This window comes from Chanos chanos, chromosome 10 (assembly GCF_902362185.1).
Source record: "Chanos chanos chromosome 10, fChaCha1.1, whole genome shotgun sequence".
NCBI lineage: Eukaryota > Metazoa > Chordata > Actinopteri > Gonorynchiformes > Chanidae > Chanos > Chanos chanos.
Window position 1 is genome coordinate 3930518 of NC_044504.1, and position 13279 is coordinate 3943796.

Sequence of the window (13279 nt, forward strand, 5' to 3'; positions counted from 1 at the left end):
TTATCAACTGTAACATGTTTTTCCTTTCACCGCATTGTTTTTTTTGTTTTGTTTTGTTTTTCTCAGTGATTGGCTGCAGTCCTCTTTAATTATCTTGACTGACAAGAGACTAGCACTGGGTGGCACCTTGACAAACGCTCTGATTTAACTTTGTAGGTGATAAAGCATAAAGAATAATATCAGCTCCCTGTGTTTTACAGCAAACATGACAATCTGTTATTATCATCTGCAGCACTCATACAATAACACAATAACACACACACAGACACACATCTAACAAAATGTCAGCCTTGCATAGTAGTCGTAGTTGTATAGCTTTCATGTTTATTGAATCACATTTTATCATATATGTCAATGATTGAAAATAAAATTCAACTCAGATCTGCAAACGTCAAAGAAATGTGATTATATGTGCTGAGTCCATCACAATTCATAACTCAACTCTGTTGCTTTTCATAGTTGTTTTGAGATATCAGTGAGGGAGGGATGAGTGAGTGAGGTACACGACTTTTGCCCAAACAGCCTGGTACTTTAATGCCCCCTAGTGGTCTGAGATGGAATCCCAGTGGTCTAGCCTCACTGGTCAGGTTTGAGAGTATCATCCTGGAGCCCAATTTGAACACACTTGGTTTTGTTTTAAATATATTTCTTGGGACTTCTATTAACTGAAAATGGGCATTTGTGTAAGACAGTTCAAAAACCCTAAAACACTGCAGAAGCTACGACTCAGAATTTACTCAAAACCGTGTTTAAAATCTCCAGGTCACCCCAGGTCAACTGTCCACGTCACCCATATTAGTCCATGGCTCTGATCGATAGAGAAGGTACTGTTTCAGCTCAGACGGTATTGACAAACTGTGGATCTCTCTCAGCCGATCTTGTCCTAAAGTTTTCCTGATGGACAGACGACACAACTGCAGCAGAGGTGACGGTCCTAGATAAGAAAAAAACCCCAAACATATAACCAAAGAAACCGTATCTGATAATCGTTTGAACGCGATCACTTAAATAACCAGTCGTACTTTAGCGTGGCGATTGTCCAGGGTTAGCTACTTTGCAGCGGCGCTGGTGGAACTACCTTCTCTCGGACCGAGTAACGTCTCCACAGCACTGTTCAGTGGCGCGAGGTCCAGCGCCCGTTTACCGGCAGCGTTTCTCAGGGTTTGGTCGGCGCCGTGTGCCAACAACGTCTTGACCAACTCCGGATCGGGGAGACGTGCAGCAATGTGGAGCGGGGAATCTCCACTCTTACCCCTGTTCACATTCGCACCTAATCGTGGACAATTCCGTTTCAGTTCATACACACAAAAAGTACATCACATTTAACCTCTCAAAATTAGATTTACCGAAAAGTCATCAAGAATCATATTAGTCGGTGATCTGCGTTATTCGCAGACTATTATTAATCGATGTCACAAAGTGATGCATGCGCTGATACGATCTAAATTACACGGTATCAGAATTTGGAGAAGTTGCCCAAATGTAGGCTACTTGAATGCTGTTAACTAAAGAAAGCAAGCAAGAAAGACTTAACCATTATTTCAGTCTCTGTGGCGAACATTATTTTTTAAGAAATGAAAGTCCCTCAAATTATGGTAATATATCGACAACTGCTAAAATAAAGCCCTGAATTACTGTTCAGATGTGAACGGCGCCGACACTGGTCGATTTTGAATGATATAGCCTGTCAGTGATGTAATCACTGAACTGAGAGCCGGTTGTTTAAAAACTGTAAAAAATAGCCTACAGTATGATAGAATGCATAAAGAAAAGAAATGCACATACCTGCGTCAAGTAGTTTTCTGACTGTGGTGAGTTGCTGATTGGCACAGGCGGTGAAAAGGGGAGTGCCTGATTGGTCGGAGGACTGATCAATGTCTGCTCCATAACGCACCAAGGACTCAACGCAATCCGTATGACCTTGAATGAGCATGGGACAAAACAAACAAACAAAAAAGCAAAATAAGAAAACATTGAATCAGATTTGGGAGGTATATAAATAGAAGTTAAATAAAAATCAAGACAATATTTGGTAATTGAGTGTAGGAGAAATGTACATCGATTTCATTAAGCAACTTGAGATTACAATATGTACTGATTCAAAATAATATGATGTTGTTGCCAAGGGTAACAACTGAAGTCAGTAACTGTGATTTATAATGGCAGATAATCACTTTAGGTCCAATTTCGCATTCCCTCACTTAAACTCCAGCGAGTCACAGTTCAGTTAAAAGTCTGTGTATTTTCTAGCGAGAGGAAAGTTGCCAGTAACCTCTGGCGGCGGCCGTGTGAATCGGCGAGGGGAAGGCGGGGTTCCCAGCGGCACTGGGTGACGCCCCTTGCTGAAGTAACAGGTTGACACAGGCCAAATGGCCCTGGGCACAAGCTTCTGAGAGAGGAGTGTTCCAGTTCACTGTAGAGGTGTTCACCTAATATCCACATGCAAACATAAAACACGCTGATCACTGCCCCAAAAAATACATTAGGATTCTCTCTCTGGTGTATGAGTTCCTGTAACAGATGTCTAAAGAAAGTGATATATACCTTACTCGTATAACAAGGACATAATTAGAGTAAATGTAATATTGAATCCATGCAGGTACATTACTAATGTTAAATCAATGGTATCATTTTCTTTTATTAAAAAAAGAAGCTAAAATAAAGAAATGTTGAAAGAGTTGACTCATAGAAGGGAAACTGTTGGATTAATAATTGAACTGTGTTAGTGTTGAGTTTGGTGAAAAACGTGCTGTGGATTGTGTCAGGAGGGCTGGAATTCAGAAACACAGTTCTGTGACAGAACCACCCTTTCCTTCCCAGATCCATCCCTCTTCCATGCTGTTGTTTACTCACGTTGGCTCCGTGTTGTATGAGGAGTTTCACACACCCAGTGTGGCCTTGTTGACAAGCGCCGTGAAGAGGGGACACCCCATCCAGCGTGGTCAGGTTCACGCTGGCCCCCTGTCAAAAAACACCGTTATTTAAACACTAACAATGGTGTAAGAACTACCCATAGTGCTACATTCAGTCTGCTGTTTAACACTCAGGCTATTGTTTCACAGTCTCTCATTACTGAACAAACACAATCACAGTCTGTGGTATCACATGGCACCTAAGCTTACAAGAACAATAATACAATCGTTTTTGGCTGTATTTTACAAAAAAATCTCAAATCTCACTTACTTGACCAATAAGGTTGTGCAAAGAGAGAAGTCTTCCGTTGTATGCGGCGTCGTGTATGGGAGACCAGTCAGACTCGGTATCTGAAAAAGAGCCGTGAAAGTTATATTCACGGCAACATCCTGAGTGAATGAAAACCTACAAAAGGATTCGAGCTGTGTCAGTTGGGGGGACTAACCGCTCATTATGGGGTTGGAGAAATAGACTGCAGCTCTGGCCGGACGAGTCTGGTCTGTCCGAGTGTCTCTGTGCTCAGCTTGTTCAGTCATGCCAAACAAAAACAAAATACCCCCGTACACACACGCACGCACGCACACACACACTCCGACGGATGGACAGAGAGAACAGTTAAACTTTGACTTCTTCCTAGTTTCCAAAACTTGCTGATCTCTGCTCGTCTGCTCTTTAAGTTTCAGACACTTACTAACTGACTGACTTCTTCCAACTGAAAGGTAGTGATGTCATTTCCCTCCTGAGACAGTGTTGGCCCTGCAGGAAGCTTCCTCTGAAAGCGCTGTAGACTCTCAGTTAACACACATATGTGGAGCTTTTTCTTACCAATCAGAATGCAGAGACCCGTGACAAGCAAGACAAACAGGTCTGAAACACGACACTGACAGCGTAACCACATCACCTGTAGCCACCAGGCATGGGGGATGTAGTTAGGTTGTGGTTGGGTATGGTTTAACACTTACTGTTCCAGCAGTAGAGACTGAAAATACATAATTATCTCTAGAATGGCTCATTGACAGTCTGTCAGTTTGAATATGTTCCACTGGGAATTTCACAATGTTAATAAGATACTGCATTTTACACAGAATCTACAGAATACGCGCTGTACTCCCCAGTCACATGCTGCGGTTTGGAAAATTACATTTTGTATTTGACCTTCATTACTTGAAGTATCACGATTCCTCAGCGTTGGCGACACAGTTTGCGGTGGCGTCTCTTATTTAACCACTAGATGGCAGTGTAAGGGTTGGAAATGATGGAGTGAGATTCCCTCATCCCTCTGGTCCATGCGCTCACACATCTTTCCAGCGGCGCGAAAGAACTAGGAATGTTTTAAGAGAAGTTTCTTGGCTGGTAACATTTGGAAACGAGGAAGAACTGATACGAGCTGAACTGTTCCATCATCTTCATTTAATTACTCAATTTAGCCTTCTGTTGGCTGATTCAAACGGTTGACTCTGTCTTCATTTAGTTCCTTTGTTTATTGTCCTCACTCAACACACAAGTTTATTGGATGTCAAAGGAACAATCAACTGTGCAGTTAAAGACAGAAAAGAAGAAGTAACGAAGAGGCAAAATAATTGCCTTCTTCAAATACCAGTGCACATTCTTGAAGCGGCTCTTACAAATGTGGCGCAGTTAAGCCCTGACTGGAGGGATTAAATAGAAGCACATGATGGTTCAACCCGTGATCTGACTGCGAACTCGGGCCAGGGCTAAATGAATGAATTTCCCTTTCTCCTCTGACACTGTGCCCCGACACAGTTCAGAAATGGCATCTCCTCGACTCGAGACCTTTTGTTGTCCTAACCGAGATGCCGCCACAGAATTTGTCATCAACTTCCAACCGGTTTTCTTTGGAGCGATATGCATAGGCAGCGCGGGTCTAAGTTTAATATTCTCCGTCCTGCAAATTCTGCCGAAAAGAAGGGCGTACAGACGTCTTGGACAGTACCCACTTCCCAAGCCAGCCTCCTCATCCAGGATACTATTTATAATTAGCGTGTGCGACATTCTGGGATGCGCAGGTAAGGCCGTACTCCGACACTGCTTGGCTACGGTGCGCTGAACGCGCTGTTCTTGTAACGCGCAACTATTCATGTTATCCTGCGTATTTTAGCAACTCAGAAGAATGTGATTCACACCTGTGCGTCACTAGAAGAATGACCTACATTCGCTAATTCCCCAGTTCCCCTGCTCCTATTTTTGCATTGGTCATTTCGGTCTTGATCAACTGAGGAGTACTGTCTCTACCAATATGCATAATTTGTTACCCTAAAAGTGCGCAAAACATTAATATTTCGTTTGTCTCTAGCAGGATGTTCATAGTTTTCAGTTTAAAAAGTTTTCTTATAGTCACACGATAAAGTTAGCGATTAGACAAAATGCATTTCGCATTATCAGTGTGCGTAACTCAAGGTTTGTGAGAAGGGAAGAGCGCGGCTGTTGCTTTTAGCCGTGGTTTTGGTAACAGCATGTGGTCGCTGATTTACTATAACCATAAGTTCCCGCTGAGTGTCTGTGTGCCTGAGGGATTCATAATGTTCTGCTGGGCCCAGATTCTTGTCTGGTTTTGAAACCTTTCCCAGGCCTGGACTCATAAAACACACAGTATTGCTATTTTTTGCTAAACTCACGCACACAATGAAACAAACAATGTGAGAGTCACACACGCACTCAAACACACACACACACACACACACACACACAGCTATCTGAAAAAACTATCTGCAGTAGCTTGAGAGGACCTGCACAGAGAAAGTGATCTTTAACACATAACACACTAGAGATCTTATCATCTTTGATGACACAAAAAGATTGTAATGCTTTCTGAGTCGTCCGCAGAAACTTTGCAGTCTGGGAAAGCATCATTTGCTCATTGTAACAATTTACTGATTTTTTTTTTTCACATTTTTTCAGTAAGCGAGAACTTTTTGTCCTGTTACACGAGGCACTCCCACGTGTTTGTAGTACGGGTTTATTTTTGGGTGGTGAGGAGTGTGTTTCTCATTTGTTGTGTCAAAGCTGTGAGAGACCAGAGAGTGTTTACATGTGTTTTGTTTTCTCCAACCTCTGAAAAGCACAGTACATCAGCAGAGGCATGCGTGCTTGGCTGCAATATACAGAGAAAGATCCTTATGAAACATTATGTGAATCTTGGATCATATCGGCTGTATTCACAGCAGGATTAACACAAGGTTTCCATGCCATGCTGCAGTCAGAGAGGATACTGAACATCTGGATTTCATTGCGAGTACATTAAAAGAGGTGTTAATCATTGACCTCTGATGGTACAGCTTTAAATTTTAGGGATTTTTTTTCCCCCTTGTCGTGTTTGTAAAGTTATGGACTGAGAGATGATACAGAGGCACACATTGCAACATAGGATTTAGTGTGTGTGTGTGTGTGTGTTTTCTGTGTGTTTTGTCCAGGTATTATAGTGAGGTCGTCCATCTGGCTGGGCCTTCCAAACCTCATCAGTAAGATCTCAGTGGCCAGTGACACTGATCTGTGGCCAGAGGCCTTCTGTGTGGGCAGTGCAGTAAGTCTGCATGCAATTTTCTTTCTTTCTTTCTTTCTTTCTTTCTTTCTTTCTTTCTTTCTTTCTTTCTTTCTTTTTTTTTCTTTCTTTCTTTCTTTCTTCTTGCTGTTGTTATTTGTTATTATCTGCAGTATAAGTCAACATGGCTAAACAAAAACACTGTAAAACATGAAGACTTTAACACATTTGGACTCTTCTTATGCTGTTCATGAGAAACCCGCAATTACTGAAGATGTAGAAAGGTATACTTTAAACTCTGTGTCAGACAGTGCAGCAAGCACTCAGACACTCAGATTAGATGATGTGCTAGATTTTGTACTCCAAAAAACTCCACTGTTATTTTACGCCTCGTCCAAAGAAAATCAATTCCCGGGAGCGTGTGCAAAGAGGCAAAGACGGTGGATAATGTACGCGTTTGGCGTGAACAAATGTGTTTACGAGACCTTTTCTTATGAAAGGTCGAGTCAAATAAGGATATAAAGGGCAGAGAGTGACTTTATTTAGAGCATGAAATTCGTTATTTAAGTCAGTTACACTGTGTGTCACGTTACAGGGGCCAACAGGCGTAACGCGTGTATCCATAGCAAGCCTGTTAGTAGAACAGTTTTCAAAACAAAAGAAAATGAACCCAGAATCAGACAGAGCAATTCACTGCAGTGCTGTATTCAACACTGTTCTCAGAAGTATTGGTTTGAAGATCACCTCACGCAAGAGAGATAGTTCATTTGATTGTAATAGTTGTGTAAAAGTGTATAAACACCATATTTCTGTGACATATACTTATGACAAGTATTAACTAACAGCATGCATTTTAATCACACGCAGTGTCAGCAGACCGACAGTGGTATTAACATGACCCATCATGGGTGCTCAACTTTATGCTTTTAGGACTGGGTTTATGAATGTTTAGAGATGAAAAGTTTACAAATGATATAATAGCCCTTAATAAGATGCTTTGAAGAGTTTGTTACCTTAATACAAACAAACAAACAAACAAATAAACATTTAATGAATGTTTTTATATTTGAATGCTGAAAAGGAAAATTTACTATCTCTTCCAATAAAACACCTAGATAAAGTTTTTTGGAGGAAAAAAAAGGAGATATGCCCTTCCCTCTGTTCCGTATGAATACTGACGTTTTTGTGGCTGTGGTGCTGAGGGTATGTGACTGTCTCTTTCATTTCCAGATGTGGATCCAGCTGTTCTTCAGCGCCTCTTTCTGGTGGACTTTCTGTTATGCAGTCGATGTCTTCTTAGTGGTCAAAAGATCCGCCGGAATCAGGTTAGTTCTTACCTCTTTTTTTAAACTAATGACCTAAATCTTGCAGCACTGCCTAGAGGACTATAGCTATTCTCTCTCTCTCTCTCTCTCTCTCTCTCTCTCCCTCTCTCTCTGTGAAGGAGGTGGTGCATAGATGGGTGTTCAGTTGATGTTGAGTGAGTGCTGATCTCATGACTCTGTTATGTGACGCTCTCTTCCCCTCTGTCTCTCTCTCTCTCTCTCTCTCTCTCTCTCTCTCTCTCTCTCTTCCTCTCTCTCTCTCCCTCTCCCCCCCCCCTTCTCTCTCTCCCTCTCTCTTCCTCTCTCTCTCTCTCTCTCTCTCCCCCTCTCTCTGGTTCTCAGTACCATTGTGTTGTATCATATGATCACGTGGGGTCTGGCCATACTGCTGTGTGTGGAGGGCGTGGCCATGCTTTATTACCCCTCCATCTCAAAGTGAGTGTGTGCTCCTTTTCCCCCATGTCACAGTCTCCTACATCACAGAGAAATGTCACAGTAACATAACCACTGACACATGATAGATCAATCCAATTTTATTCTTCAAAGACTCAAATATTAAAAATGTCAGATGATGGAACATTGGAATTAGTCTCGTTACTGTTGTTTTGTATGTCCCGAAACTGACCGGCCTGTACGAGAATTAAGTACTGAATAAAAGAGGTGTAAAAAAAAAAACTGTAGAGAAACATAGAGTTTGATGTGTGTCCTGGGACGTAGTCCTGTGGTCATTATGGTGGTTGATGGTTTTTTTGGGGGGGGGACTCTTCTCAGTTGTGAGGAGGGACTGCAGCATGCCATTCCGCACTACGTCACGACCTACGCCCCCATGGTGCTGGTGCTTGTTGTCAACCCTGTTCTCTTCTCACGGACGGTATCTGCAGGTGAGTTTTGACCGTACAAACATCAAAAAACCTCCCGGTCTCTTCCTCACCGGCTGCGTTCAGATTAGTTCACTGTCCTTTCCTTTGTGCCTTAAGTCAGTGACAAAAAACAAAACAAAAATAAAAAATAAAACATCACGTCACATGCGTTAGAATCTGTTTATTAGATGCCAAAGTCCAATAAGATATTAATCTCATTTGTATAATTGGACCTGAGACCTAAAGATTACATCTTTAATCTTTTATGTATTATAGAAGATAGTTCTGCTGCACTAGTCACGGTCTGTTAATGAGATTTTGAAGGCAGAAGTGAGATTAAGGTTTTATATGAACTCTTACACATCGTAAGCTTGCATCATATCTTTGACCTTACATGTATAATAATAATTAGTTTTGCAACAAAACTGGGGAGAAAAAATATGCACTCTTACAGATGTCACGTCTAGACTTGGCCAATCAAGAAACAGCTCTGGACATGTTTTCAGTTGCTCTTCAGTTGCTATCACAGTAGTTTTTTTTTTTTTTTACAAAATGGAGATGTGGACATTGATTATACCATAGAGAGTGTTGCTCTTTACCAAAGCCTTTTAAAAATGAATTATCATCGTGTATTGTGATTCTGCGTGGGTCCTGTGAGCGTGAATCTTAACGGAGCTGTTGTTTTGATGCAGTGACATCACTGCTGAAGGGGAGACAGGGGATTTACACAGAGAACGAGAGAAGGCTCGGCACAGAGATCAAAATACGATTCTTCAAAATCATGCTGGTGTTCTTTATCTGGTAAGGATGTTCCGGACCATAGAAAAGAAAAACCAGTTCAAATATTTCATTAAGGTCTATTTCCTAGGCACAGTATGTGTTCTCCTGCCTTAAACAGTTTGGACACGCCCCAACCACGCACAGGTGCCTGTGCTTGAGGTGTCATACGGTGGTTGGAAACGTCCAGTTGAGTTTATGAAACATAAAGTTAAAACACAAACCTGTTTCCATGCACACTGTGCTTTAGTGTCTGTTTTGCAACTATGTGATTATCACGCTGACCACGTTTTTAAATCAGTTTACTTCTAAAAAGACACTTTAGCATTATGAATTTGTGCATTTCACATAGTGTATTGTGTTAAGTATCACTGGTGTATACTGATGTGGATTGTGTCCTCTCTTTTTTTCTCTTTACCTCTCCTAATTGGCCTCTTAGACTGAGAAATGACACCACACAGCATCCGTAAATATGATGTGTGTGTGTGTGTGTGTGTGTGTGGGCAGTACATTTATCAGTTTAGTCAGGAGTACTCTGAACACAGAGGAATTGAGAATGAAAACTCTCCTGTCATGAGTGTGCACAGTGATCTGGGTCGGGGGGGGGGGGGGGGGGGGGGTAAACCTCCTAACAGAGGAGCCCAATGGCTTTGTTTTGCTAGGAGAATGAAGCCATAGGGCTCTTCTGTTAGGAGGTTTACTACATTCAGAGTTAACTAACTCTGAGTTTTCACTAAACCCATTTTCTGGAATACCCCCCAGCTCTGTTTACTGTTTACAGTGTTCACCTCTGTTTCCTATTTACAGTGTTCACCTTTGTTTACTGTTTACAGTGTTCACCTCTGTTTACCGTTTATAGTTGTATGTTGAGTGTCATATCGATCATTCCTGTACTTTTCCATCAGTAGGAATCTTAAAAATGATTAAAACCCCATTTGGGAGTTTGCGTATTGCTAGTAGCTGTGCTGTGTTTACGTGTCTATGTGAAATGATTGATCTTTTTTTTTTTGGAAAGATGGAAGCATTTGTCTCTTTGTCATTTCCTTTAGTTGGCTGCCCAACATCATCAATGAAACCTTGCTCTTTTACCTGGAGATGCAGCCAGATGTTAGAGCCAGCAGCCTCAAGAACATTCGCAACACCGCTCTCATCACGTGGTTTATCATGGTGAGTGTTCAATGCAGTCTGTCTCAAGTCTTACTTTTACACTGAAGAAGCCCAGCGCCTTTATAGATTAACGTCTGTGCATTCAGACATGTTGATATAACTTGCTACAATGTACTTACTTATTTCTCCTTTGGGACTAAATTGTCAGTATGACACAGTTTGATTTGATGTCTGTGGAACTGTGGATCTTTTACACCTTCTCCTAGTAAAGACAGATCCATACGTGTGTGACTGTGTGAATGTGCGTTTCTGACCCAGCATTGTTATGATGTTACGTGTGTACAGTCTTGAATTGACGTCAGAAATGCATGGGGTTTGACACAGTTCTAAAACAAAGAAAGTACAGAAGATAGTGTTGTTACGGCTTATAGGGCCCTCTAGTGGACGACATGTGTGTTGCGGAGCACCCAACAATACAACAATCCATCCACAGAGGGAAGTTCTGAGTCTTATGTCTTCAAGGGTCAAATTCCTGCGTCTGCACAAGAATGCGTTTGTATTGCCGTTTCAAAGCTTTATGACAGAACAACAAACAAAAGGCAATAAGAGTGTTTGTGGAAATAGCCACTGAAATAGTGCCCCACTTGTGTATAGATAAAATCAAACTGTCGTACCTTAGAGGAAGGATTTTAAATCACAGAGTGGGTTTCAGCCTAAACATATGGTTTTAGATCAGTGGGAGAGACCTTTCCTTCCTTTAGAGGTTTGTGATATGACACAGCCCTGCACCAACATACCTGATTCAGCAGATGAACCTCTGGGTAGAGGATTTAATGACATTTGAAAAGACATCTCGAGTAAAAGTCTGCAGATGCGCAGTCCTCCAGCATCTAAAGTTTTGTTTATGTATCTTCCAGGGAATTCTGAATCCCATGCAAGCTTTCCTTAATACGCTGGCCTTCCACGGCTGGACGGGCTTCGACGTGGATCTGAGCCTGGAGCGTCGCAGGGAGCTGGCCTGGGACTCCGCCTCCACCTCCATCCCCGCGGCCGGGGGCTACAACCCAGTCGTGGGTTCCACCTTACTGTACCAGAGTCACGTCCAAGAGGCCAAAAAGAACGCAACAGCCAATGGGCAGCAGCATTCAGACGCCATCAGCGTCCTCTCAGAAGGTAACGGACTGAGGCAGGACGACACCAACTCTCCGGTGTATCAGGGATGGTGAAAAAGAAAACAAACAAAAAAGAAAAACAACAACAAAGCTACTTGTACTGCCCCCCCCCCTCTCCCCACCCCCCACCATTAGCCAAAACAGACCTGGGATTTCTGTTTTGGAGAACCACGTGGGTCTGCACGTGGTAGATATTCTGTCAACGTTCCGTTGTCCAAATTAAAAATCAAATGTAATGTCTCTTGACATGTTTGTCTGAAAGATTGTGTCACGTAGCATTATTATGACCACGTCATGAAAAAACAGTGTAGCACTTTCTTAATTGATTATTTTTCTACTAAATGAGTCCAGATGGCAGTGGTCTCCAGGCCTGGCCTGCTCTTTGAGTTGGTTTTGATGTTTTTATAGGTCAACCAAACTATGAAATAATTATTCTTGCTGTATGGAGTTCAAACTGAAAACCAAAAGCATGAAGTTATTTTTGATAAGTTGTATGTCACAATATACTGTAAGTGTTTCATTCAAGCATTTTGTCATAGAGGCATTTCATTGGTGTTACATGTTTTGTGTCTGCAGTAATACAATTTATTCATGGTACCAATTGTTCTGGAAAATTCCTGCCTCCCTCACTTAAGTCGAAGTGTCACAAAATGAAGTATTGCCTTTAATGTTACCTATGGAAGGTTCTCAACAGTCTGTCGTGTGCCACAAAGACGCTGTTTTTGGGGAAAATACTTGTCAGTTTTGATATGATAACTGATTAGCACTATTGGTAATTTTCCATTCACCCAACAAAATGGAGCAGCTTTGTTATCAAATAAAGAAAAGTCACAGTATTGAAAAGTTGTGATTCACTTTGTAGTTTATACATACATTTCAGTAGGAAAAAAAAGTGCTTTCTGGAGTTATATGAACTTGAACACCAAGCTGTTTACATTTGCTGTAAGAAATGTAATTTACTTTAAGTAATTAACACCCTGTGCAAGTTTACTGAAGACCAAGGAATGTTCAGTATCAGTGGGCAATATCAGAATATCAGAAACAGATAGGCCAAACAATGGGTGCCATTTTGGGTGACGTTTCAAATAGACTTGAAAGAAATATCCATGGAGACGAAAAAAAAAAAAACAACCCTAATTAACTCTAGTCATTTTCCCTATTTTGTCTTGGTAGGTTCAGAGTCTAGTACTATTGAAATCCACATTTCCAGTGAGCTGCGAGACTTTGAGGAAGTAGACGCAGACGGAGAGTCGTTGGAGAATTCAACGCGGCAGTAACTGGGTTTAATGGCCGAATCCACTTCCAGTATGCCCACTCTCCACCATGTCTGCATGACCAGTCTTCTTCACACAAAACGCCTGTTTGAAACTCAGCCTTACTGTAGAGCCCGTGGTTGATGCAACAGTCACTGTAGTGTCATTTAGGGTTTACTTCGTCTTCTGAGCAGAACGGATCATGTGACATAGATGATGTTTGGTCACTTCAGATGCTATTGTATTGTCATTTGTTCTTTTCTAAACTTTATGCTAGAAGTCAGTGTCTGTCTATAAAACCTGATTCGTCAGCATATTTATTAAATATGGCACAAAGACTCATGTTTTGAAATTACTTTTCACTTTGGTATAA

General features: G+C 41.6%; 2 protein-coding genes across 2 annotated transcripts; one reads left to right on the forward strand and one right to left on the reverse strand.

Moving 5' to 3' along the window:
• Nucleotides 1-773: 773 nt before the first annotated feature.
• On the reverse strand, nucleotides 774-3449 carry LOC115822672 (ankyrin repeat and SOCS box protein 9-like). The gene is made up of 7 exons (XM_030786586.1): nucleotides 3359-3449; nucleotides 3184-3263; nucleotides 2854-2961; nucleotides 2273-2429; nucleotides 1786-1920; nucleotides 1079-1270; nucleotides 774-934 (listed from the first exon to the last, which is right to left on the reverse strand). The coding sequence occupies exons 1-7, from the start codon at nucleotides 3447-3449 to the stop codon at nucleotides 774-776; spliced, it is 924 nt and encodes a 307-aa protein (XP_030642446.1).
• Nucleotides 3450-4684: 1235 nt separating this feature from the next.
• Nucleotides 4685-11707, forward strand: gpr143 (G protein-coupled receptor 143). Its single transcript, XM_030787297.1, has 8 exons — nucleotides 4685-4940; nucleotides 6345-6454; nucleotides 7643-7737; nucleotides 8080-8172; nucleotides 8509-8618; nucleotides 9290-9398; nucleotides 10424-10541; nucleotides 11399-11707. The coding sequence occupies exons 1-8, from the start codon at nucleotides 4685-4687 to the stop codon at nucleotides 11705-11707; spliced, it is 1200 nt and encodes a 399-aa protein (XP_030643157.1).
• The last annotated feature ends 1572 nt before the right edge of the window (nucleotides 11708-13279 follow it).

What these genes read in the sequence shown, in the direction of transcription:
- LOC115822672 (XM_030786586.1), bottom strand. Translation starts at nt 3,449, where the DNA reads ATGACTGAACAAGCTGAGCACAGAGACACTCGGACAGACCAGACTCGT. An exon ending in CTCCAACCCCATAATGAGCG is followed by an intron (nt 3,264 to 3,358) that starts GTTAGTCCCCCC and finishes GCTCTTTTTCAG; the next exon opens with ATACCGAGTCTGACTGGTCT. An exon ending in TCATACAACACGGAGCCAAC is followed by an intron (nt 2,430 to 2,853) that starts GTGAGTAAACAA and finishes TGTGGATATTAG; the next exon opens with GTGAACACCTCTACAGTGAA.
- gpr143 (XM_030787297.1), top strand. Translation starts at nt 4,685, where the DNA reads ATGGCATCTCCTCGACTCGAGACCTTTTGTTGTCCTAACCGAGATGCC. An exon ending in CCTTCTGTGTGGGCAGTGCA is followed by an intron (nt 6,455 to 7,642) that starts GTAAGTCTGCAT and finishes TTTCATTTCCAG; the next exon opens with ATGTGGATCCAGCTGTTCTT. An exon ending in TATTACCCCTCCATCTCAAA is followed by an intron (nt 8,173 to 8,508) that starts GTGAGTGTGTGC and finishes GACTCTTCTCAG; the next exon opens with TTGTGAGGAGGGACTGCAGC.